This window comes from Pelophylax lessonae (assembly GCF_965119305.1).
Source record: "Pelophylax lessonae genome assembly, chromosome: 1".
In the NCBI taxonomy this organism is placed as follows: Eukaryota; Metazoa; Chordata; class Amphibia; order Anura; family Ranidae; genus Pelophylax; species Pelophylax lessonae.
In genome coordinates, this window is record NC_138768.1 from 580,097,518 (window position 1) to 580,124,195 (window position 26,678).

Here is a 26,678-nt window from a genome sequence, read left to right on the forward strand (position 1 = left end):
TCTAGGGTGTGCATGATCCCTACATCAGCAGCAGTTTTATATCTAGGGTGTACATGATCCCTACATCATCAGCAGTTTTATATCTAGGGTGTGCATGATCCCTACATCAGCAGCAGTTTTATATCTAGGGTGTACATGATCCCTACATCAGCAGCAGTTTTATATCTAGGGTGTACATGTTCCCCACATCAGCAGCAGTTTTATATCTAGGGTGTACATGATCCCCACATCAGCAGCAGTTTTATATCTAGGGTGTACATGATCCCTACATCAGCAGCAGTTTTATATCTAGGGTGTACATGATCCCCACATCAGCAGCAGTTTTATATATAGGGTGTACATGATCCCCACATCAGCAGCAGTTTTATACCTAATGTGTACGTGATCCCCACATCAGCAGCAGTTTTATATCTAGGGTGTACATGATCCCTACATCAGCAGCAATTTTATATCTAGGGTGTACATGATCCCTACATCAGCAGCAGTTTTATATCTAGGGTGTACATGATCCCTACATCAGCAGCAGTTTTATATCTAGGGTGTACATGATCCCTACATCAGCAGCAATTTTATATCTAGGGTGTACATGATCCCTACATCAGCAGCAGTTTTATATCTAGGGTGTGCATGATCCCCACATCAGCAGCAGTTTTATGCCTTGTGTGCGTGCATGGATCACCACATCCACAGCCGTTTTATACCCAATGTGTGCATGGATCCTCACCTCCGCAGCAGTTTTATGCCTTGTGTGTGCATGGATCACCACATCCACAGCCGTTTTAAAATTAGTGTGCATGGATCACCAAATCCGCAGCGGTTTTATGACTCGTGTGCATAGATCACTACATCCACAGCGGTTTTATGACTCGTGTGCATAGATCACCACATCCACAGCGGTTTTATGACTCGTGTGCATAGATCACCACATCCACAGCGGATTTATGACTCGTGTGCATAGATCACCACACCTGCAGCCATTTCTTATGGTATATTCATTATTTACCATTTATTATTTATTACCAATACCAATTCAATTACCAATTAAATACCAATTCATACTGATTTATTACATATTTCTCTTACCGGATTGATATCCAGGAATGTTTCATGGTCATCTTTGTTAGGATTTATTCCATCTATGCTATCAATTACGGATTTATCCGCTTGGTAAAAATGGGGAGATGAGAGAATGATTGGAGCACCTGTAAAAAAAGATTTTTCCCCAAAAAAATAAAATAATAAAAAACATTATGCATCAGTATAGCGTGCAACAATTCATAGGTGCATTTTTTTTTTTTTTTAAGTAAACTTATACAAATGTTCCCAACAGCAAGTCCTTGCTTTAGCAAAGCTATTATACTTACCTCTCCAGCAGCCTGGGTCTCCTACCTCCCCCTCTATTCCAGCACTAAAGCCTCAGTAGTCCTATTCAGCATTTGACATTTCCAAGATGTCTGATACCGGTGTCCCCTGCTGCACATCACGCTTCTATTCTTCGACTGCTAAGCCCTGCAGTGGCATTGAGGTAGGAGAATGGAGCCACAACATGCAGCAGGGGTCATAGGCATCCAACAGTTTTAGAGCTTTCAAAATGCCCAAAGCGCTTTTTGGAGGTTGCAGGGCTGGTACAGGGGGCAGGAAGGAGACACGGACAGCCAGAAACCGGGACCAGCCCTTGGGATAGAAAAAAAAAAAATTTATAAAACCCAACAAGGTCACTTTAACATGAAACTTGTCATGAGGGAAATATAGAGTCATTGACTCAAGACATGTATGCCCATAAGTATACATAATGTATCATGTATTAAAACCAGTGATCAGCACAACTAAACAACTAGCATTTTTTTTACAAACTTTAGCAAAGGAAGTTGCTCTATTTTTGTCGTGATCGGTTTAAATGAAGTTTAAGTGAGTGCCAAGCAGGTGCATCTCCCTATGTGGGTGTGTCCACAAATTCCTACTGAAATCCCAACATGGAGCAGCTGACAGCAGCTGGTCTGTCACCCATATGCTTGTTTACATTGTTATCGGTTTCCTGGCAGATAGCGGAATTCATTCTTCCTGTGCCGAGGAATTTCCCCCTTTTCAGAATGCTTCATTATTATATACCTCTTTACTGTACTGCATCTTTATTAATGCATTTTATAGTCTGGTTTATTAACCATCTGTAAAAATGAAATGTACATACAGTACATCCAGAAAGTATTCACAGTGCTTAACTTTATCTACATTTTGTTATGTTATAGCCTTATTCCAACATGGATTAAGTTCAGTTGATTGGACACGATTTGGAAAGATACACACCTGTCCATTTAACCACTTAAGCCCCGGAAGATTTTACCCCCATTCCGACCAGGGGGTATTTTGCGATTCGGCACTGCGTGAATTTAACGCACAATTGCGCGGTCGTGCGACGCTGTACCTAAACGAATTTGACGTCCTTTTTTTCCCACAAACAGAGCTTTCTTTTGGTGGTATTTGATCACCTGTGCGATTTTTTGATCACGCGCTATAAACAAAAAAAGAGCGTCAATTTTGCAAAAATAGCAATATTTTTCACATTTTTTTATATGAAATTCCCCCAAAAAAAAATGTAAAAATCAAAATTTTTAAAAATTTTCGGCCAATTTATTTTATGCTACCTATGTTTGGTAAAAAAAAATCGCAAAAAGCATATTTTGATTGGTTTGCGCAAAAGTTATCGCGTTTACTAACAAAGGGAAAGATTTTTGTCATTTTTGTTGTTTTTTTTTTTAACGCGTAATGGCGGCGATCTGCGATTTTTTTTGCGGTACTGCGACATTGCGGCGGACAGATCGGACCCTTGACTGACATTTTTGACACTTTTGGGGTTACCAGTGACATTTCTACAGTAATCAGTGCTATACATATGCACTGTTACTGTAAAAATACACTGGTAGTGAAGGGGTTAACTTTATTTGGAAGGGAGGGGCTGTGTGTGTCCCTAGGGGCGTGGTTTCTACTGTGATTGGCTGTGGCTCTAGCTGTAAGGACACTGATCAACGGATCTACATACCAGATCCGTTTTATCAGTGTCTTTGCAGCGAGGAGAATGACAGGCAGTTTGTTTACACAAGCTGCCTGACATTCTCCCTCTCCCCCGCCGATCGCCGAGTGACCGGCGGACATCGGGTCCGCTGGTCACACGCGCGGGGGGGTCCGTGACCACGCGGGAGCGCGCCCCGGGGGGCGCGCGCTCGCTCCCTAGACCCTCACAAGCAAGCAACGTAGCCCTGTGAGGGGCTGACCGCCGACGTAGATAGTCGTGCGGCGGTCGGCAAGTGGTTAACCACTTGCCGACCGCTCACATGGATCGTACTGCGGCAAAGTGGCTCGTTATCGTCCAGCGACATAGGTCTACGTCACTGGACTCCTCCCCTTGTGGGCGACGCCGGAGGCTCGCTCTCGCTGTATTCAGACACAGCGGGAGTCGGGCCAGGGGAGGAGAGGCGGTGATCACCGCCGCTCTTCCCCGATCGTCGGGGATCGAGTAAGGAGATCCGCCCGCTTGAGTAAACAAAGCGGCCAGATCTCCTATGTGACAGGCAGAGACAGAGATCTGTGCTTGTGTCACACAGTCCCCTCCCCTACACACGTCAGTAAGTACCAGGCATAACTTAACCCCTTGATCACCAATAAAAAGTTAACCCCTTCCCTGCCAGTTTCATTTTTACAGCAACAGTGCATATTTATAGCACTGATTACTGTAGTAATGTCACTGGTACCCCCAAAAGTGTCAAAAATGTCAGTTAGGGGTCCGATCTGTCCACCCCAATGTCGCAGCCCCGCAAAAAAAAAAAATTTTTTTTCAAAATTGTCGCTCTTTTTTTGTTTATAGCGCAAAAAGTAAAAAATCGCACAGGTGATCAAATACCACCAAAAGAAAGCTCTATAATTTGGGTACAGCATCGCACGACCGCGCAATTGCCCGTTAAAGTAACGCAGTGCCGAATCACAAAATATGGCCTGGTCAGGAATGGGGTAAAATCTTCCACTCTTAAAGAGGTTAAAAATACGCTCATTGAGAACTTTTTTGTCAAAGACAAGTAGCTAAATACATTTTGGCCTAAATATATGGCAAAAATTGAATATATTGGATATATTTTTTAACTGTCAAAGTAGAAAAATATTGTTATTTTCTCAAAATTGTCGCATTTTTTTATTAATAATCGCAAAAAATGAAAAGCGCAGAGGTAATCAAATACCACCAAAAGAAAGCTCTGTTTGTGGGGAAAAAAAGGACGTAAATTTCGTTTGGGTATGGCGTTGCATGACCGCGCAATTGTCAGTTAAAGTTGCACAGTGCCGAATCGCAAAAAGTGGCCTGGACGTAAAGCAGGAAAATCCTCCGGTGGTAAAGTGGTTAAGGTCCCACAGTTAACAGTGTATGTCAGAGCCCAAACCAAGCCATGAAGTCCAAGGAATATTCTGTAGACCCCTGAGACAGGATTGTATCCAGGCATAGATCTGGGGAAGGGTACAGATAAATCTCTGCAGCATTGAAGGTCCTAATTAGCACAGTGGCCTCTATCACCTGTAAATGGAAGAAGCTTGGAACCACCAGGACTCTTCGTAGAGCAGGCCACCCGGCCAAATTGAGAGATTGGGGGAGAAGGGCCTAAAGGCCCATACACAGGATAAGAAAATCGTAAGTAAAATTTAACGACAAATGATCTGCCGATTTTCTGATTGTTTGTATAGTGCTTTCGACAGCCGATTCTGACTTTTCAGACGACAAAAGCAGAATGTTCAGGCTAGAAAATTTTTATTGTACGTGAACATATTGTCCGAAAAAAAATTTGTAAGAGCAAGACTACACATGCTCAGAAATAAAAGAATACATACAAAACAATTCAACATATGACATCACTTCTGAATAGGACATCACTTCTGAAGTTGTAATCTGTTGTACGAAAATGTTCGTATGTTGTGTAACCTCATTTTTGATATGAGACTAGCATGCAACAAAAAAAACGGACAACTATTCGTCCAATGGATTGATCATGTGTATGAGGCTTTAGTCGGGTAGGTTACAAAGAACCCGATGAGCTCCAGTGTTTGTGGAGAGAGGAGAACCTTCCAGAAGAGTACTCCACCAATCAGGCCTGTATAGTAGAGTGGCCAGACGGAAGGCATTCCTTAGAAAAAGGCACATAACAGCCCACCTGGCATTTGCTAAAAAGGCACCTGAAGGACACTCAAACCGTGAGAAAACATAATTCTCTGGTTTGATGAAACAAAGATTGAACTCTTTTGCCTGAATGGCAAGTGTCATGTCTGGAGAAAACCAGGCACCGCTCATCACCTGGCCAATACCATCCCTAAAGTCAAGCATGGTGGTGACAGCAACTGGGAGACTAGTCAAGATTGAGGAAAAGATGAATGCAGCAATGTACAGAGACATCCTTGATAAAAACCTGCTCCAGAGCGCTCTGGACCTCAGAATGGGGCGAAGGTTTATCTTCCACCAGGACAACAACCCTAAGCACACATCCCAGATAACAAAGAAATGGCTACAGGACAACTCTATGAATTGAGTGGCCCAGCCAAAGATTTCAAACAAACCTCTTTCACGTTGTCATTATGGGGTATAGTTTGTAGAATTTTTAGGAAAATAATAAATTCAATCCATTTTGGAATAAGGCTGTGACATAAGAAAATGTGGAAAAACTGAAGTGCTGTGAATACTTTATGGATGCACTGTATGATCCCACTTAAAGAGAACCAATCATACCAACAAACTTGTAGACGAATTCTAGCGCATTATACATAGCTGCAGAGTTTAGCTTTTTCGTGCCCCTTTCTGCTGGGGGGGGGTGGGGGGGCAGTAAAATCCCAGTTTACTGTATGCAAACGCGGCTGACCTCAACAATTCAATAGTTGAGTTTTCCACAATGCAATATTGTTTTATATAGATCAGTCACGTTGATTGCATTCACACTCACTGGAGAAAGCTGCTTTGAATATCATGAGCTGGTAATGTACCACCCTTCTTTTTGGTGGGGGCATGAAGACACAGCATTCTGTACCTGTATGTATTAGGGGTTGTGTTCCAAACAGGAGAGCTTGTATGTGATGCAGACATGCCGACTCCGCTTAGTTTTGGATAGAGGTTGCAAGAGTTAAAACTTACTGCTATTGCTGTCTGTGTACACATTTGGGAGATTTCTCAGGTTACTCCATCAGAACAGCAAATTAGGTAAAATCTCCCCAATTCTTGTCCTTTTAATTGGTGTTCGAAAAAAAAAAGGGCTGCTGGCATCTGCCACTCCATAGAGAGCTATAGATGGCCAATCAGGTCCGCCTGAAAAACTGAAAGGCGGACCTGATCAGACAGCCTGTATGAAACCAGCATTAAAGTGCCAATTAGCTCCAGATCCTAAATGGATGGTGGATTGCCATTTTAAGCAAGCTACTAGCAGGCTTCAACACTTCTAGAAGCTTGTTTAAAATGGCAAATCAGCACTCCCATTAGGATCAGTGTTCAACATTTACAAACCAGAGCGGAATGGTACTATAAACGCTTCCACAAAGCTTGCTGAAAGCTCTGCAAATGCTTTGTCAAAGTTTGCTGTTCACACCACTTTTATACAAGCTGAAGCCTGTGTGAAACAGGCCTAAAGCCTGCCTGAAAAATCTCAGCGAGACACAAAAGACAAGTAATACTTGACAAAAAGGTTCTAATTCTAATTTTATCCAAAAATAGAGACAAAAAGTTTTGACTTGAGTTGGTCTTTAACTAAGCCACACCATAGGGAACATGAGACTTTAGTATCATGATAATCAGTTGATGATTACATACAATCCATCGGTTTTCATCCGGGGGTTGCTATACTAGTTATGGCTTAATTGACCCAATATAACTGGAACTGGTTTTAAATCCTTCTATAAAATCATATCAAGCATACTGAGAACGATCAAACTGGCATCTGTAGTATATTGCATACATTATATATTTTTTTACAAATGATTAAACAGATTTGATGTGTGAGTTGAAACAATCAAGACATATATACCAATCGCTAAGGAACAAGTACTAACAGACATTTGGAAAAAGTGATAATGGGTAGCATTTGTAGATAAGACTTCTGCAACATCCTGTGAAATATTTCATGGATCTGGTCACATAAAATCACACTTATTTAGGGTGTGAGCTGTTAAGGAGTATGAATTTGAATGTACATTTTCTAAACCTAGTATGAATGTGCAACTTCCGGATCTTTTGTGGCAGATGGCCATTTATTTGCAGGCATATGAATAATGTTTCTGTGGAATACATACTGCCTTCAGCTTCTTTTAACATAGTATGCAGTAGAATTACATACCCTGTTTGCATTCGCTGACATTCAGCAGTCCAGATGGCAGGCAGTTTCCAGCAGGAACACAGAAACCAGCATTGTCAGGATTGATGGTTACATTAGCAAAAACCTTTGCAGGTGGGACAAAACGGAAGGCCAAAATATGCTTTACACTTTTTGTGGAGTCATAAACCGCGTATAAAGACCTAGAGAAAAAGAAAAATCACCATAGAATATCAAATATAACTAAAGAATAGTCTGTTAAAAGCTGTACTCCATATAGGTATAAGAAACTAATTCTAATCAAAATGATGCACTTAAAAATGACAGATTATGGAATTCCACTAATAAAAGTAACTGAAACCTGACGGATAGGGCTGGTATTATGAGGTACCCTTATAATGCTTCTTCATGTCGATGACCTAAAATGCCATGTGGCCATTCCCAAAAACACAGCATGTCTTCACTTTGAGTCCAGTTCCATTTTAAAGTACTATGGTGATAAAGGCTCCTGTATGACAGTCTAGATAAGTATCCAATCCAGTTACTATGTGATGCACAAGCCTCATAGTAAACAAAAAACTTCCTTTACCTTCCCTGACTACACCAAATCCTCCATTTTTTACAGTGGCGAAAATATATTTGATCCCCTGCAGTTTTTATAAGTTTTCCCGCTTACAAAGAAATTAACAGTCTAGAATTTTTATCAGAGGTGTACTTTAAATGATAGTGATAGAATATAAACCAAAAATCCAGAAAAAACCACGATACAAATGTTATAAATTGAGTTGCAGTTCAGTGAGTAAAATACGTATTTGATCCCCTACCACCCAACAATAATTCTGGCTCCCACAGACTGGCTATGGTATGTACTCAGGTGATACAGAGATTAGTCCTATCAATTTAAGAAGGTGCTCCTAACAACAACACATTATGTGTATAAAAGACACCTGTCCACAGAATTTCTCTTCCATTCAAACCTCACCATCATGAGCAAGACCAAAGAGCTGCCAAAGGATGTCAGGGACAAGATTAAAGACCTGAATAGGGCTGGAATGGCCTACAAGCAGTGTTGGGAAGGTTACTTTGGAAATGTAATAGGGTTACAGATTACAAATTACCCTATTTAAAAATGTAATAAGTAGTGTAACTTTCCAATTACTTTATAAAAGTAAAAGGAACTGATTACTTTTTAATTACTTTTAAGTTTCTAATAGATATTTTCAACGAAACTATTTCCAAACAATTATAACAGGTTGGGTTAATGTTATAGTAGTACTCAACTGTTTACTGTTAGGGTCCTTTCACACGGCCGCTCCGTGTGTCCGCAAATCATCCAATCCGTTTGCGGATGATTTGCGGACATAATGTAAGTGAATGGCACTGCGGGTGTCAGCGGAATACCATCCGCTGACACTCGATTTTCCTCCTGTCAGTTCTGTTCCGTTTTTACGAATGGAACAGAACCCCATTTTTCCTTCCGTGTAAAAAACGGAAAGGAAGGAAAATCGGATGTCAGCGGTGTCATCCGCTGACATCCGCAGTGCCATATACTTACATTATGTCCGCATATCATCCGCAAACGGATGGGATGATATGCGGGCACACGGAGCGGATGACAGAAATGTCATCCGCTCCGTGGAAAAAAAAAAAAGTCCCGCAGCGGACCTTTCACACGGAGCGGCCGTGTGAAAGGACCCTTAGAATTTCAAAATCTTTCCTCACTTGAATAAGGATCATATTGATTTAATTTTAAAGCACAGCCATCACAAAAACAGAGTTCATAACAAAAATTGTTGAATACTGTTTTAGGAATCAACTCTTTGCATAGCTATAACAGGACACGCTGGCAAGTAACAATGCCTTGAAAAAAAAAAACTTAAAGCATATACATAAACCCAAATAGGCAATAAAACAGCTATTAAAACAGTTACTAAAAGAAAAAACACTGGTGTCTCATAGCCATCAATGCAATTAGGGAAATACATTTAAATCTGGGGGTCTGTGTGTGTGTGTGCTTTTTATCCTCCAAAAATCAAACTGGACAATAGAGCGACAGATAAAGTGTCCACATCACACAGCAGTCATCTTGGGCTAGGTCAGTGGGACAGTGCCGTTTGTTGTAAAGGAGCAGTAAGACCAGTTCAATGTGGTGTGGTCATCACTCATTCTGTTTCAAGATGAGATGAAAAGATTGCCTCCATGACAAAAGACGCTCCACTGGAGCACTGGAAGGCAATGTGGTGTTGTATTTGATAAAAAGTCTCTTAACTATGGGAAATGCCTTAAGAGACGTCAGGTTGTTGTCATCAGAGTCTTCTAAGTACTTTCTGACTTCGTCATGAGTTGTGCTATCAGATGCTGATTTGGCATTATTAAAAAGACAAAAAGGTTTTCCTCTGACTCATCAGATTTCACAGAGTTGTCATCTCTCACTGCAGCTGGACTGTGCAGTGGTTCCAGAGGAATAGCTTCCTGCAATGAGGTTCTCCTCAGGTCTTCTCTCTTCTCAGGGCTAAGCCAGCTTAAGCGAAACTTTGGCAGGGTTGTGGTCGCCATCTTTGCTTCATGGCTGGTTAACACTGATCCAAAGCGCTGTTCTATGGCCTCACTGATACTGGTGACAGTGTGTGCATTATAGAGCAAATGAGGCATCTTTTCAAAAAGCTTTGTCTTGAGGTTAAGCAAAGTAGGAATTAAAAATCCTAGGTAATATTTGCTTTCACCCTGGAGAATGTCAATGGCAACAGCTAGAGGCTTCAGAACCTCTGTACACTCTTTAAGGAATGCAGACTCCTGTGGGTGAAGCTTTGGCACATCAAGTTTATCACAGATCTCCCTCAGCTTTTCTTCTGGGAGCCCTGCAAGTTTTGTGATAGCCCTGAACTCCGAGTTACATCTTGTGACTGATGGGACAGTAAAATGCATATTGGCAATCTCCAGGATCACTGCTGTGGCCAATGAAGATCTATGTGCTTTATTCCAGATAGATAAGCATTTAGCCATGGCACTTCTGTATATCTTACATGATATCTTACTTCCGGGTGCGGCGCGTCCCTGTGTGAGGCCGGCGGTTCATGATGCTACGCCCGCCGGTGCCGACGAACGTCCTTGTGTCAACTGGTAGTAGAAGAGAGCAGTTGAAGGTCTCTCTGATCCCCCAATCTGGCTCTGTGATCATGGTACTGCCCCGTGGTCCCTATCATCTCATCTCTCATCTGACCGCGAGTAGGCTGGGCTTGTCATATGAGGAGCACACAGGGTATGACTTCCTCTCTCTTCTCCTTCTCCCCACATCCTCTGTTATTATTCAACATATCCTAGGTTTTTAAAGAAAATATTCAGGTGTAACCCTATTTGTAATCTTTAACATTTTCACAAGTAACTGTAATTTAATTACTCATTTTTTCTCAGTAACTGTAACAAATTACTGTTACATTTATTTTGTAATTAAATTACGTAACTAGTACATGTAACTAGTTACTCTCCAACACTGCCTACAAGACCATCAGCAAGAAGCTTTGTAAGAAGGAGACAACTGTTGGAGCGATTATTTGCAAATGGAAGAAATACAAAATAACCATCAATTGCCCTCGGTCTGTAGCTCCATGCAAGATTTCACCCCCATGGGGTAAGGATGATCATGAAAAAAAGTGAGGGATCAGCCCAGAACTACAGGGGAGGAGCTTATGAATGATCTCAAGGCAGTCGGGACCACAGTCACCAAACAAACCATTGGTAACACAATAAGCTGCAAAGGATTGAAATCATGCAGCGCCCGCAAGGTCCCCCTCCTCTAGAAGGAACATGTACAGGCCTGTCTGAAGTTTGCCAATGAACATCTAAAAGATTCAGAGAAGAATTGGGAGAAAGTACTGCGGTCACAGGAGACCAAAATGGAGCTCTTAGGCATTAACTTGACTTACTGTGTTTGAAGAAATAAAAATATTGACTATGACCCTAAGAACACCATCCCTACAGTCAAGCACAGAGGTGGAAACATTATCCTGTGGGGCTGTTTCTCTGCTTGTGGTACCGGCCGACTTTGCCGCATTGAAAGGTCAATGGCCGTGGCCATGTATTGTAAAATCTTCTATGAGAACCTTCTTTCCTCAGCCAAAACACTGAAGATGGGTCATGGATCTCCCAGCATGACAATGACTCAAAACATACTGCCAAGGCAACAAAAGGAGTGGCTCAAAAAGAAGCACATTAGGGTCATTGAGTGGCCTAGCCAGTCTTCACACCTTAATCCTATAGACAATTTATGGAGGGAGATGCAAGTTTGAGTTGCCAAGCGACAGCCAAGAAACCTTAAGGATTTAAAGAAGATCTGTAAAGAAGAGTGGACAAAAATCCCTCCTGAGAGGTGTGCAAACCTGGTAACCAACTACAAGAAACATCTTACCTCTGTGCCAACAAGGGTTTGTCCACCAAGTACGAAGTCAAGTTTTGCTTGGGGATCAAATACATATTTTACTTACTGAACTGCATCTCAATTTATAACATTTGTATCATGTGTTTTTCTAGATTTTTGGTTGATATTCTGTCTCTATCATTTAAAATACACCTATGATAGAAATTATAAACCCTTTATTTTGTTGTAAATGGGTAAACATACAAAATATGTAGGGGATCAAATAATAAATTTTCCCCACTGTATATCTCACACATACTCCTCCTCCCCCCCCCCCCCCAGGCACTGAAGATCACAGTGGGAGGGTTTCAGAAACAGACGCTGTGCTATTAATACAGAAAAGGCAGGATTAGGTGTGGCAGCGTGCTGACTGACAAGCTACAGGCTTGTGAAATAGTGGTGAGGGTACAAACCGTGCCCTCACAACAATTTTTTATACCACTGTAGTACAATCAAACACAGCCTACGTGAAAGTGGCAACTATACTCTAAATTCAGGAGCAGTGCAGCATTATTGCCACACCATTACATTAAGCTGCATTAGGTGGGCTTCACTGCCAAGATCAACAGGTATTTGTGAACCTTGCATAGGTAACCAAGGAAAAAACAGACAATACAGATGCACTCATAATTCATTGCTGCAGCACATTTTCATATAGGAGAGTGACTTTAAATGTGTGTTTATCGGTTTAGGTCTAGTCAAAAGTTGTTTTTGGGAAGGAATAGGGAAGGGTTAAAATCTCTTTTTTTTGTATGTTCCCAAAAAAATTATTTATTTGAAAGGTTGAAGTGTCCCTAAACCCACATCATAAAATAAAAACAAAACAACTGTCAAATGCTATATTACATGCTGTTCATACTTACACCTTCTGTTTCTGTAACCAATTCAGCTAGGGGTTTTGCAGCTGTAGTGGCAACTCTGCACATGCTCAGGTTTTCAGTGAGTTTCTATGCTGAGCATTTCCTCCTTATCACATCTGAGCAGCCCATGTGACTATAGAGCCACACGTGTGGGCATATACACAGTGGTAAATGACAGCCCACTCCCTCCCTCCTCATCCATGCCCTCTAGCCAGCTAAACACAATGGAAGCAGGATATTACATGTAGATTAATGGAGGCTTCGTCTCCCTCCTATTCTAAAGACACAGGCTGGAGAGTACCTTGTTGGAACATCTCCGCTCTCTTTTAAATCTAGTTACAACCAACAATGATGGCAAAGGTCACCAGGACAAATTAGAGAGGGTTGATGCATCAATAAAATTTGTAAAATAAAGTAAAATTTGATGATAGTGGTCACCAGGACAAAGAGTAGGCAACTCTCCCAAAAAAACTGACAGAGGCTTTAAATGTTTCACACTATATCCAGAGTTAAATAGAAACATCCAAAACTAGAGATACACTTTAAGGCTGGGGGCACACCTTTGCAATGGGTTCGCACACGCACTTTGATGTGCGTTGCATTGGGTCAGCTGATTAATTTTGCATGGCTTGCCATTCCATTAAGTGACTGGACCCTTTAACAAACCTGCAACTTTCTTTAATCCTGCGCATCATAATGCAAGATGGGTTACATGTGTGTTGTGATGCACTTAAACTCAAACATTACTGAAAAGTGGAAGTGTGAACCACTGTGAAATAGCTCTTCGATGTCATAATGACTGCTATTGTTGGGCTTTGTGATCAACTGGTTGCATAATTATCTATGACTTAAGCAGAACTCTACCCACCTAACCTTTACAGCTAAGGAAGCTGGCATGCTAGTCTCAGTTTGATTTGTAGTGGTCATGGTGCTGCACGTAAAACAGTTTTTGGGAAACAGTTATACCAAGAAGTTTAGTTCCAATTTAAAGTATAACATTATTTTGCACTAGAGCAAACTGAGGGAATTAAAGAATAGTGCAAGCACAATGCTTGCACCACTCTTAAACACAGAAAATAGAGCAGATGCTGCTTCCAATTAACAAAAATCTTTTGTTAATTAGGAGCACTCTGTACCATGCTGTGTCTGTCAGAGACACAGCACAGAACAGTACAGCTGGATCTGCATGCTCCGGATTCCTCTGACGCCACCCCCCCCCCCCCTCCACTTAGCTCAGTGCAGGAAGGTTGGAGGAGGGCTGTACAGGCTGCTAACAGTTCACTTTCTGTTCACCGAGTCTGCCCTGTTGGGAATCTGTGGGAGATTTCTATACTGAAAACTGTCACAACCTCTTTGTTAATTAGTTGCAAAACCCATAAAAGTTCCTTTTTCACTCCAAAATAGAAACTGGCCTGGGTGGTGCAGACAGACCTAAAACAGGTCAATGTGCTTAGTTAAGGTGGTGCTGCATGGCACTCTGACAGTTTCCTTTACAAGTTTTCTGGCAAAGGAAGCTTAGTTAAAGTGGAAGTTCAGCCAAAACCTAAAAACTAACTCTAAATCTACTTGCAGCCACATTCTAATTGTAAAGAAGAAATCATGTACTTACCTGTTCTACAGCTACTCTGGTCCGGTCCCACGCTGAGCTGTCAGTGGCGGCTTCAGTTTCTAGGAGTGTGCAGGAGAGGCAGCTGGCAACTGAAGCCTCATAGTAAGTCTTTGAGTGCTATCACTTCCCAGGAATTTACCAGCTGTTGTCGGTTCTCTTCAGCACACACCATCCACCATTAGGGAACGGACCAGATCGACATCAGAAAAGGTATGTAAAATTATTTCTTATCTACAGGGCTAGATATAATTTAAAATGTGGCTGAGAGTAGATTTTATGTTAGAAACTTTTGGCTGAACTTACATTTTAATTACCCAGAATTATGGTTCTTGTCAAATGCATTGTGATACTGTAGTATATGGAATTTTTTTGTGCAGGTTCACTATGGCTTTGTGAATTGGATTGTTTACTAGGCAACTAGCATTTTTATAAGTAACCTAGCAATGGCAGCTCCCACATTCCTCTTGATAGAAGTTTCCATTAATACACATCAAGTGACTGATAAAGTTTAGTGTTAACTTAAGGCTTGATGATCACCTTTGGACTTTCAGTTCATGACATCCTCTCACCTGTTATGTTAGCTTCTTCAAGGTAGAGCCAGAAGACGTGTGTGGTATAATACCACAAAGGATCACAGGGAACACAACAGAATAAATTATAGGTTACAGTATCTATCAAGATTCATTTTACCAAATGTTTCCTCCTTACCTGCAGAGATCTGATGAAAACATGTAAATAATGTCATTTTTATCTATCAGTGGGTGAAAAGATGTCCCATCTGTTCCATTAATCATATTACACGTATCTGAAGACCACCACGATAGATTTCTGAAAAAAAAAAAAAAACTGTTCAATTAAATTTTTCTATTGTCTTCTAAGCAAAGATTGTGAAACTATTGCATGGTATCAGGGCTGGTGCCAGCATAAGATTGCTTAGGTAGCCACCTTAGGGAGCTAGGATAGGGGGGAGCGGTAAAATCCAAATCTCCAGCCACTGGGGATTCGGATTTTTAAAATGCCGGTCTTCTGTTTCCGAATGCTGCGCACTCTCTCCTACCAGGCACGGTGTGGAAGTTTTAGTTTGCCTCACCTGTCAGCTGCCCTTAAACAGTGAGGGGAAGCGGGGGAATGCATAACAAAATACAATATGCAATTAGCAATGTGATTTAGGGTAGATATTAAGGCAAAAAACATATTTCCTATTTTTAATATAGTAAGTAGCTCAGGGACAGGACAGCACAGATGGTGATGACACCTCACCCACACGACACCTCCCCTCCTGAGTCACAGTGACAGTCTCTCCACACCAGGTGGTCCCTTCAGTTCACTCCAGTCCAAACAGCTCCCGACTTGTCTTGCTCACATCCCGAAGACCCGCACACTAGGCTTCGGTCACTCCATTCAGCTCCCTTGCACCATGTCATCACATGGCACTTTCAAGCAGACTCACCCCCCCCCACCGCTGGCGCCAGATCAGAACTGCGCATGCCCACCCGACCGTCGCAGCCATAGTTTTTACTGGCAACCTTTTCCTGTCACTGGTATTTACTGGCAGGAAAAAAAAGTGTCCATTTTTTACTGACTGCCAGTAAAAATACTGCTGGTTGGCAACACATATTGCCTCTTCCTCAAGATAAACTGGCTCAGTGTATACTTTTGCGGTCTTATTCATAGGTGACCAAATAAGTATGCAGATGGACAAATCTTCCAAAACGTCCATACTGTGCCAGCCAAACCCACCTCTTTCTAATGTCTCTGGGTATCTTTATAGTACCTCTGGTAAATTTAATGTACAGTTTCAGATAGATAGGTCAGATAGATATTCTACGCTAGATTACCAATAGTATTAGGACGCCTGCCCTTACACGCACATGAACTTGGCATCCAAGTCTTAGTCTGTAGGGTTCAATATTGAGTTGGCCCACCCTTTGCAGCTATAACAGCTTCAACTCTTCTGGAAAGGCTGTCCACAAGCTTTAGGAGTGTGTCTATGGAATGTTTGACTATTCTTCCAGAAGTGCATTTGTGAGGTCAGGCACTGATGTGGACGAGATGGCCTGGCTCGCAGACTTCACTCCAATTCATCCCAAAGATGTTCTATCGGATTGAAGTCGGGACTCCCGTTCCTTCACCCCAAACCCGCTCATTGATGTGTTTATGCATGGGTGCGCAATCATGTTAGAACAGGAAGGACCAACCCCAAACTGTTCACACAAAGTTGGGAGCATGAAATTGTCCAAAGTGTCTTGGTCTGCTAATGCCTTAAGATTTCCCTTCACTGGAACAAAGGGGCCAAGCCCAACCCCTAAAAACACAACCCACCATAAACCCCTTCCACCAAATGATTTGGACTTAGAGTGTGATTATTCTAAGAATTAAATCTGCCAATGTTGATAAGCTCAAGAAGGATTTTGTGTCTGTGTAAACTGGCAGCAGCCTCACTTTTGTGTAAGCTTTGGAACAGACTGAACTTTGAACTTTTTTGATTAATCAGTTATTTAAATCAATGGAAAGTACAAAAAGGTACAAGGTTTCCTAACTTGGGCTATGTCTAAACCTAAGTACTTATTCTAACCAAGTGCACTAGATGGTTCTATTTTCAAATGCGTACTTTCATATTATGTATTAGTCATCCCTTTAAAATGTCTTTGATCTTCATTTACAACTACATAATGGTGTGACAAATAAGCACAGGACCGCTACTGTTGGATATGGAAAAATGAATACGCATTATTGTACCCATGTTTTTTAGATTTAGTGTAGCACCCTACAAGGTAGGTGCTAGGTAAAGTATAGTGGGCCTTGTCTGCTTATCAGCAGGGCCATGATTTTCAGCTGCGCTGCCATGTCTCCCAGATGTGGCTGTTGAGATTGAGGAGTCTCCCCACTGTTCTCCATGAGAGGGTTCTCATTGGGCAGTGGAGGAAACCCAACCAATGGCACACTCAGGGCCGTATCTACCCCAGAAAGGCAGATTCTGCCGCACAGCATTCTGAGAGTGGGTATAAGTTTGAGGGGGAGAACATGATGCAGTGTCTGTGGTGGGAAGCAGAGTCCCAGGAGGGAGAGTACGGCTGTCTCTCCTCCTGTCAGAGAAATCGGGTGTCCCAGGCGGCTTGCCTGAGGGGACAGAGGGCTGAGCTGCAGAGAGGATCCGGTGTGCCGAGGGGGTCGAATTTCAGGAAAGCATTCCCAGTTCGCGAGTACTGCAAACTGCCCCTGGGGGTCTGCCAAGTGAGAGGGACCACTCCGGAGAAGGTCAGAGGGATCCAGGAGCTAGCTAGCCAGTGCAGGAGCAAGTGTAAAGGGGGTGCCAGTGTTGACCCTGAAGAGCAAAGAGGGTGCCAGTGTGTGGACCCTGAAGTGTAGAGAGGGTGCCTAGTGAGAGGACCCTGAAGTTTAGAGGGGGTGCCTAGTGAGAGGACCCTGAAGTTTAGAGGGGGTGCCTAGTGAGAGGACCCTGAAATTGTAGAGGGGGTGCCTAGTGAGAGGACCCTGAAAGTGTAGAGGGGGTGCTTTTAGATAAAAGTCCTTCAAGGAAAAAGACAGCGCTACCATATTATCATAAATCCAATGTAAATCAAAAGTGCTCGTGCAAAGTATCAATCCATACAATATAATCAATCCATAAAAATGTGTGTTGTGACCAAAGTGGGTGTCTCCAGGACTTTAGGAAACACACACACCGTCCACCCACACCGCACTCACCAGATGTTATTGACTTCCAAGTTAAAATAAGTCAAATAACGCTTTTCCATCTGTGTGTCATGCCTGTAGCAAATGGTGGTCCTTGGTTCCCCTTAGGTAGTAGCCATCTCCTTTAAGATTTCCATGATTCCTTAGTCCCTTTAAGGGTCTTTTAATAGAATTTTAGCTTTTCTCTCCCAGTGACGTCATCCTCTCACTCAGAAATAAAGTGGTTTCTGTGCGCATGGAGGAGGACTTTTACTCTCTGTGCTTTTGTAGACCTCTGACAGAGTCACTTTAAGGAAATCATTTTTTGTCAATCTGTTGCAGATTCTTACCTGTTTCAGGCTGACAACAGTAAGCCACTGCATCGCAATTGGCAGTAGCCGTTGTCAGCCTGCTACCTCAACTACGCACATCTTCATTAACACAGCTTACACAAAGCTTAACTGAAATTCCATTTATTTAATAGTAGCTACATTTTTTTATCCTTTAGATCGGTTAGCAGTACAATAATGCAGAGGAACAGGAGTTGAAACACACACACAGATTTGACTGCTGCAAGTGATGGTGACGTTTTTGAAACGTTTATTGGACTATGCATGTGCAACCTTACTATTTTTTTTTTTTTTTTTACAAAAAAAGGTAGATTATAAAATCTAATGATAGATTGTTTCCTGATCATATCTGACACAGATGTGTCAACAGTGACTAACAAATTAAAAACATTGCGTATGACACTGATGCGAGACAACTATGACCTTCCTGTTTAAAACTGGACAGTTATGAGTAATAAAAATATGTAAAATCACATTAGCCACTCAAACAGTTATTACCTTTCACCTTTCCATTCCACAATCTGAGTAAAGTCCATGTATTCCTTTGAACCACTGAGAAACACATATTTCCCATCATCTGTTGCGTTCATCTGCAAAGAAAGATAAAAATGCAATAATGCTAACAGCTGGAGATCTCACAGAGCATACACCATGGGTTAAAATTAAATTCTCCTAAAATTCCCAACAAGTGCTACAGTTTCTCCCTCTATTTGTAGCTCAATGAATGCAAAACCACGAAGCCCTATTAAATAAGATACCAATTTTTAACTCCTACAAAAATTCATCACTTCCAATAAATATGGATACGGACTACAATTTAATTTATTAAATAAATTCCTAGAATAATGCAAGTAAAACATTAACTTGCAAGGCCCTCTGAAATTCTCTAAAAGCTACATCTTCTATTGTACATATGTACAAAATGTATGTGGGAGGCCTGGATTGAACAGAAATTGTTACAGACGAATATTTAGGGAATACAAATACTAAGTGCTAAAAAAAAAACATAGGTGACATAACATCAGAAGTAATCATGAATCCAATAATAGAAGTGGGGTGAAGATGGAACGAATAGTCCATGTGCAATAAATGCTTCACAGTATGTGACTAATGGCAATTCTTCACAAATATTCAATGTCCATGTGCAAATCTGCTTAAAAGTGAAGTGACTTATAGTGATTCTCTCACCAGAAGTGAGCTAAATCCCAAAATAGGTGCAATGGCCGCTCACCTCCAATTACACCAATAAAGGTGTTTTAGTGGTAATAACCACTTAGACTAGCGATAGTATATTCCTCCTCCACAGGTGGTGGCTTCTAATGGGGCCTCTTTGGTATCCACTGCTCATATAAGGTATCGGTATGCTAGTATATAATACTCCTCCGGATGTTCCCAATACTCCTCCAGTGGCTCAGAGAGACAAATAGGCACTCATGGTGAAGTATGTAGGGTCAATTTTATTAAAAAAACAAGTAAAAACTCACATTTAGGTATGAAAAGACAAGCAGCCGCAAATGCTGTATCAATCAGGCACTTCCGGTCTCGGCCGTAGACCGGAAGAGACGTCACCCGGCTCCTCCCGACGCGTCACTAAACACGTGACTTTATCAAGGGTAAGGCCGTGGGTGACAGTCTCCGGGTTAAATAGCTGGATGGTAACCATCTCATGAGAATAGTTAACACATGCATCGCTGGACTGACTAAATTATAATACAGCTGTACGGCAAAACATCATATATAGCCGTAGAAAATCAAGATTGTAACAATAAACATTCTGATTATTATTAATAAAAGCAATATAAAATGAATGATTCCTATTATTGTAAACAATGCAAATAACTGATGGATAGTAAAGTAAATAACGGTCGGTAATCCCACCAAATGGCAGGGTAGCCACTATACATATAATATGAAAATCCCGGCAAGTAAGCAATGAATCGGATGTAATGAAATAATGACATAATGATGCTAAAAATAAAAGGATGATTCCCACATTGCTGGAAGCTGAACTAGTAAGTGAAGTAAATCACTACAATAATAAATGAAACTATTCCCCTTACAAAACATTTGAATATAAAATGGGAGGTGTATGTTAACAATCAGGCATAACATGACCATGAAAAATAGTTGATAAATAAATATGCAGATACGAATCTCCTATGTAATCATATCTCAGGAATCCCCCGCCTGTTCTGTCAACATATCAGAGATATGAGACATGAGTCATGTTATGACAGGTAAAGGAGAAAGAAGGGGATTGTCAGGGTTACCTGATCCGAGGCGCTGAGAGGGCTCCCCTTGTGGCTCAGTGTGGCACACCCCTGGAGATGGTACAGACGGTGTGGCGCCCCAAGTGGCACGGGTTACCAGCTGCAGGCAGGTAGGTAGAACCAGGAGCAATCCGAGAGTGAACTGGAGCAGGCTGGAACCACAGCAATGTAGGAGTCTTCAAGGGCTCCGGGGTAGGCAGGCTACCTTGTGCCAAGGAATAGTCTCTGGTAGCGGAGACAGGAACTGGCAGAGGTCTGGGACTGGAGCAGACAGCGGGAACTGTGGTACAAGCCGAGGTCATCCACGGGAGACAACCAGAATAGCCGAGGTCTTGCAGCAAGCCAGGGTCATACACGGTAGGTAACAGAAGCACGGTCACTGGAAGAAGCCAGGGGTCAAACCAGGAGCAGGAGATCAAACGGAATCAGGAACAAGCCGAGGTAACAACAGGAAGTCCAAACAGGAAACAAGAAGCACAGGAAGCTAAGAGATAATCCAGCAATGAGTCTGATCCTATGGCCACCTTTTATGGGCAGCAGAGGGCAGTGTCAATTGAGGCAGGAACGACCATTGCTATTATTGGCAATGTTGCCAGTTCTCCTATGGCCATTTCCCTGATGGGCCAGCAGAGGGCTGTGTCGATTGAGCCAGGAGCGTCCATTGCTATTACTGGCAATATTGCCAGTTCTCCTACGGCCATTTTCCTGACAGGGATAAGTAAAATAAAGATAACCTGGAGACTGTCACCCACGGCCTTACCCTTGATAAAGTCACGTGTTTAGTGATGCAACGCATAGGGAGGAGCCGGATGACGTCACTTCCGTTCTACGGCCGAGACCGGAAGTTCCTGATTGATACCGCATTTGCAGCGGCTTGTCTTTTCATAACTAAATTAGTTTTTACTTGTTTTTTTAATAAAATTTACCCTACATACTTCACCATGAGTGCCTATTTGTCTCTCTGAGCCACTGGAGTAGTATTGGGAACATCCGGAGGAGTATTATATACTAGCATACCAATACCTTATATGAGCAGTGGATACCAAAGAGGCCCCATTAGAAGCCCCCACCTGTGGAGGAGGAATATACTATCGCCAGTCTAAGTGGTTATTACCACTAAAACCCCTTTATTGGTGTAATTGGAGGTGAGCGGCCACTGCACCTATTTTGGGATTTAGCTCACTTCTGTTGACACGATTTGGAATGTCACAAAAGTCACTGGAATATTGGTGGAGAATCACTATAAGTCACTTAACTTAAGCAGTATTTGCACATGGACATTGAATATTTGTGAAGAATCACCATTAGTCACATACTGTGAAGCATTTATTGCACATGGACTATTCGTTCCATCTTCACCCCACTTCTATTATTGGATTCATGATTACTTCTGATGTTAGGTCACCTATGTTTTTTTGAGCACTTCGTATTTGTGCAGTTCCCACTGATGATTTATCATTGTATTGTTATATATACACATTGCCTTTTCTACATACTTAGCTATCTTTGTGTCTTGCACATTATCTCAAGAGTGGCGAAACACACATTCCTTTGTGTTTTGCATACTACTTCATCTAGTGTTTTCACACACAATTTTCTACATCTGCTATGATTATAACATCATAAGTATTTATGTCAAGACACACATCTTTTCCACTTGTCACTTTATGCGATTTTGCACAACTTTGATTGTCATTTCATGCGATTTTACACGTCACTTATCAGGAACATTTTATTTTAGTTTTGTCAAGACACATATTCATTTACCCGCCACTTGAAGCCTTCTTGCACAATTTTGTCACTTTATGCATTTTTGCACATTACTACTGTGATTTTATGTGATTTTGCACGTCACACACTGACTGTTATATCCAGTGGTAGGAATATTTCGTGCTCGTTGGAAATCCCCTTATTATTATTATTTTTACAACTTTTTAGAACACTTATTGAAACTAGCGCCGATTCAACCCCCCCCCTTTATTCACTATTATAGTACTTTGTGATAGTACAAAATTGGCTGTTTCCCACAGGACTTTTGTCCAATTATATTTGCATTTTTACTTATTCATCACCACCACCCCACCGTCTCCCCACATCCTATAGCACAGTGGTAGTGCATTGGCTCTCGTTTTAGTTTAATTTAAAAGGCGTATTTCAGACGATTTATTAAAAAGAGTACATTTTTTACTTGGCTGTCTGAACCGGAATTCACTATGAACACCCAAACCTGTACAGAGGAAATAAAAAGGTTTTTCCTTTGCACATAATTGGGTGATTGCAGTGAATACAGCTTCTTTAAAACTGTACTTCCTCACTGAATTAACCTTACTGTATGCACCCTGTGCCTATGACATGTTTTGTCTATATGCGATTTTACCATCATACTTTAGCCCTGGCGTTTCCCACACTGCAAAGCAATTGCACTGTGTTAATTCAAACTTCAGCGGGTGCCAACTTAAAAGTTAATGACACCCCAAAAGCAACTTGACTGAACTGAATCGCATGGGTATGGACACCCATGTAATGCTGTTCCAGTGTGGGAAAAAAAAAAAAAAAAATCTGCCCGCACATTTTTCACGCTGATGCAGTGCGATTTAAGCCATTATGAATTGGCTAAAATCTCGCTGCACAGAATCACACGTGATTTGCATAGTAATGTGGTGCAATTCCTGTGTGAATCACATGCGATTTTGCTTATCTTTATGGATACTGCTAATTTTTATCAATCAATTTGATGTATTTTTGTGTATTAAGGAACAATATACCCATAACAATATACTGATCACATTAAACAACAAATAATACATATAAATATAGTATTTGTATGAAAAAAGCAAACTAGTCATGTCCAGAGAATTTTCTATGAGAATTATGTACGCGATTACAAAAATATTTCAAAAAATATTTTGGACTATAAGGATGACCATGTTAAAAGAATATCTATTTAATGTATTAAGAATGTTCAAAACAAGTTAATCATCTTTGGATTTTAAATGACAACGTATCCTGACAACGGAGATACTGTTTTAGGACTTTATTATAATATTTTTTGCACTTATAATGTGAGTTCCATGGGGCCCTGAAAACAGATTTTACTAAAGGTAAGATGTATAAATACCTGAGAATTATATATATTATATATATTAGTATCATTATGTAAGGAAGGGCTACATGCATGTGTGATATACACTAAAAAAAAAAATGAGTAAGTACACCCCATGGAAATTGTTCATTTTTTCAACATATTTGAAACATTGGATCTTTATTCATATAGAGCCTACAGAAAAAGGTGACATATGTGAACCAATGACAGTATGTGCACCCCTACATTTACCACCACTTTAATTCAATGAAATTAGAATCAGGTGTTCCAGCTTAGGTGATCATGATAAGACCCTCCCTAGGGAGCATTCACAGGGAATTGCTTTATTTAAAAGCATAACTCCACTTTTGTTGAGAAAAAAAACATTCCCCTCTGGGTGATCTATGTAGATTGCAAGGATTTAACAACCTTTGTTGCAGATTCCTACCCTTTGTTATTCTGAAGAAAATCACTGTTTGTTCCTCTGTGCAGAGTGAGTTCAATGAGAGTGGTTTCATAACTATCAATCAGCTGCTGCAGAATCAGGGCTCTAATTGAGGAAAGTAGCAGGGTCTGCATCCCTTTGGACGTCATTTCCTTTTGGGAGTATCTTACCAAAAATTACATTTTTGTTGCAGGTGATGCCTGAAATCTGACTGGTATCTTAGTATAGACTCCTGGGAAAATCAGTGAGCCATTCACACAAGCAGGAAATTATGTTTCTGGGGAGGTGTTCTGTACACATTCTGTGTACAGAACACCTCCAGGTAGCCATATTGCATTGCACTTTACAATTACAGTGCTGCAGATTGAAAATGAAAAAGGTAATTTGTATTAACATTCAATATTCTATATTTTTTAAAATTGGAATGTTTTTCCCCCATGAAAGTGGAGTTACCCTTTAACCACTTCTGGACTGCTCACGTTGCTGCTACTGCAGCACAGTGGCAGCCCTGGGTCCAGCGACGTAGACCTACGTCGCTGGATTCCTGCCTGTCTCGGTGGCGCACGAGAGCCGCCGGAGGCTCGCTCCCGCTGTGTTTAGACACAGCGGGAGTCGGGCCGGAGGAGGAGAGGCGGTGATCACCATCTCTCTTCCTTGATCGTCAGGGAAAGAGTGAGAAAATCCGCCCACTTGTGTAAACAAAGCAGGCGGATCTTCTCTGTGACAGGCAGGGACAGATCACAGGATTCAGCATAGCTGAACCTGCGATCTCTGTCTCTGTCACAGAACCCCCTCCCCCCACACACGTCAGTAAGCATGAGGCACACATTTAACCCCTTGATCATTAACAGTGTTAACCCCTTCCCTGCCAGTGTAATTATTACAGTAACAGTGCATATTTTTAGCACTCATTACTGTAGTAATGTCACTGGTCCCCCCAAAAGTGTCAAAAATGTCAGTTAGGGGGTCCGATCTGTCCGCCCACAATGTCTCAGTCCTGAAAAAAAAAAAAAAAAAAAAAAAAAGTCTCAGTCCTGAAAAAAAAAAAAAAAAAAAAAAAAAAAAAAAAAAAAAAAAAAAAAAAAATCGCAGATAGCCGCCATTACTAGAAAAAAAAAAAAAAAACACACACACACAATAAAAATTACATATCTTTCCCGTAATAACTTTTGCGCAAACCAATCAAAATAAGCTTATTGCAATTTTTTTTTTTACCAAAAACATGTAACAGAAAACAAATTGGCCTAAAATGTTTAAAAAAACTTTGATTTGTAAATTTTTTGGGGAATGTTATATAGCAGAATGTGAAAAATATTGTTTTTTCTTTGTCAAAATTGTCGCTCTTTTTTTTTTAGAAATTAAAAATAAATAAAAACGCACAGTGATCAAATACCACCAAAAGAAAGCTCTATTTGTGAATAAAAAAAAAGGAGGCAATTTTCATTTGGGTACAGCGTCGCATGACCTCACAATTGTCTGTTAAAGTAACGCAGTGCTGAATCGCAAAATATGGCCTGGTCAGGAAGGGGTTAAAATTTTCCGGTCTTAAAGTGGTTAAAAATACGCTCATTGAGAATTTTTTTTGTCAAAGACATGTAGCTAAAAACATTTTTGGCCTAAATATATTGGATATTTTTTAACTGTCAAAGTAGAAAATGTAAATTTTTCACAAAATGTTCGCTCTTTTTTATTAATATAACGCAGAAAATAAAAAGCACAGAGGTGATCAAATACCGCCAAAAGAAAGCTTGGTTTGTGGGAAAAAAAGGACGTAAATTTTGTTTGGGTACAGCATTGCATGACTGCGCAAATTGTATGTTAAAGTCGCGCAGTGCCAAGTTGAAAAAAGTGGCCTGGTCATTGAGCAGCCAAATCTTCTGGGGCTAAAGTGGTTAAACCTCAGACATCTGGGTTCTAGTGTTCCTTTTGCTATTGACATGAGTGGTGTCATTATGCCAAGGTCAATAGAGCTCTTTACGGCCCTTCTACAGTTTTCAATCTATCCGCACAAAAGAAGTCTACAAGTGGAGGAAAAGTCAATCAACTGCTAATTTGTCTATAACAGGCTAGGTTAGCATATTTAGCCCAAAAGAAGTTTGAATAACACCATAATTGAATTATGTGGTGTCTCTGTAATTTTACAACAGTTGGGGTCAAACCGCATGCATCTACAAATGAGAAAGAGATTGCACTAATTCAACCTGCAAGAGAGGTGTGTTAAGAAAAAGTCTTTGCTGTAAAAAAAAAAAAAAAAAAAAAAAAAAAAAACACAGAGCAAGAATACAGTTTGCCATTGGACATATAGGCATAGGCCATCTGGAACAGTGTGATAGAGATTGATCAATGAAAGATAAGAGTTGTTTGGTCATAGTAACAGTAGGCAAATCCGTCACAAACTGAAGACAGAATTTCAGGAGAAGAACCCCACTGTCTTCAGGAGAAGAACCATAAAACAACTGTGAAGCATGGTGGTAAAAAAGTTATGGTTTAGGGTTGCTTTGCCAATTCAAGGCTCGGCAATTGGCAGTCATCGAGTCAAACTATACATTTTGCATCATATCAAAAAATGCTTGATAATAGTGTAAAGCCTATTCTCTAAAAGCTGAAGTTCTACTGGATAAGTCTTTCTACATTAGAATGATCGTCATCAT

General features: G+C 41.0%; 1 protein-coding gene across 1 annotated transcript in view; it reads right to left on the reverse strand.

The window, feature by feature from the left end:
* The window catches only part of SCARB2 (scavenger receptor class B member 2), a 99,992-nt gene that overhangs the window by 33,249 nt on the left and 40,065 nt on the right, over positions 1–26,678 (reverse strand). Inside the window, exons 5-8 of the mRNA XM_082255543.1 lie at positions 18,729–18,820; positions 14,914–15,033; positions 7,347–7,525; positions 1,084–1,202 (exon numbers count right to left, since the gene is read on the reverse strand). Coding sequence (XP_082111669.1) covers positions 1,084–1,202; positions 7,347–7,525; positions 14,914–15,033; positions 18,729–18,820 — 510 coding nt within the window. The remainder of the gene's footprint in view (positions 1–1,083; positions 1,203–7,346; positions 7,526–14,913; positions 15,034–18,728; positions 18,821–26,678) is intronic.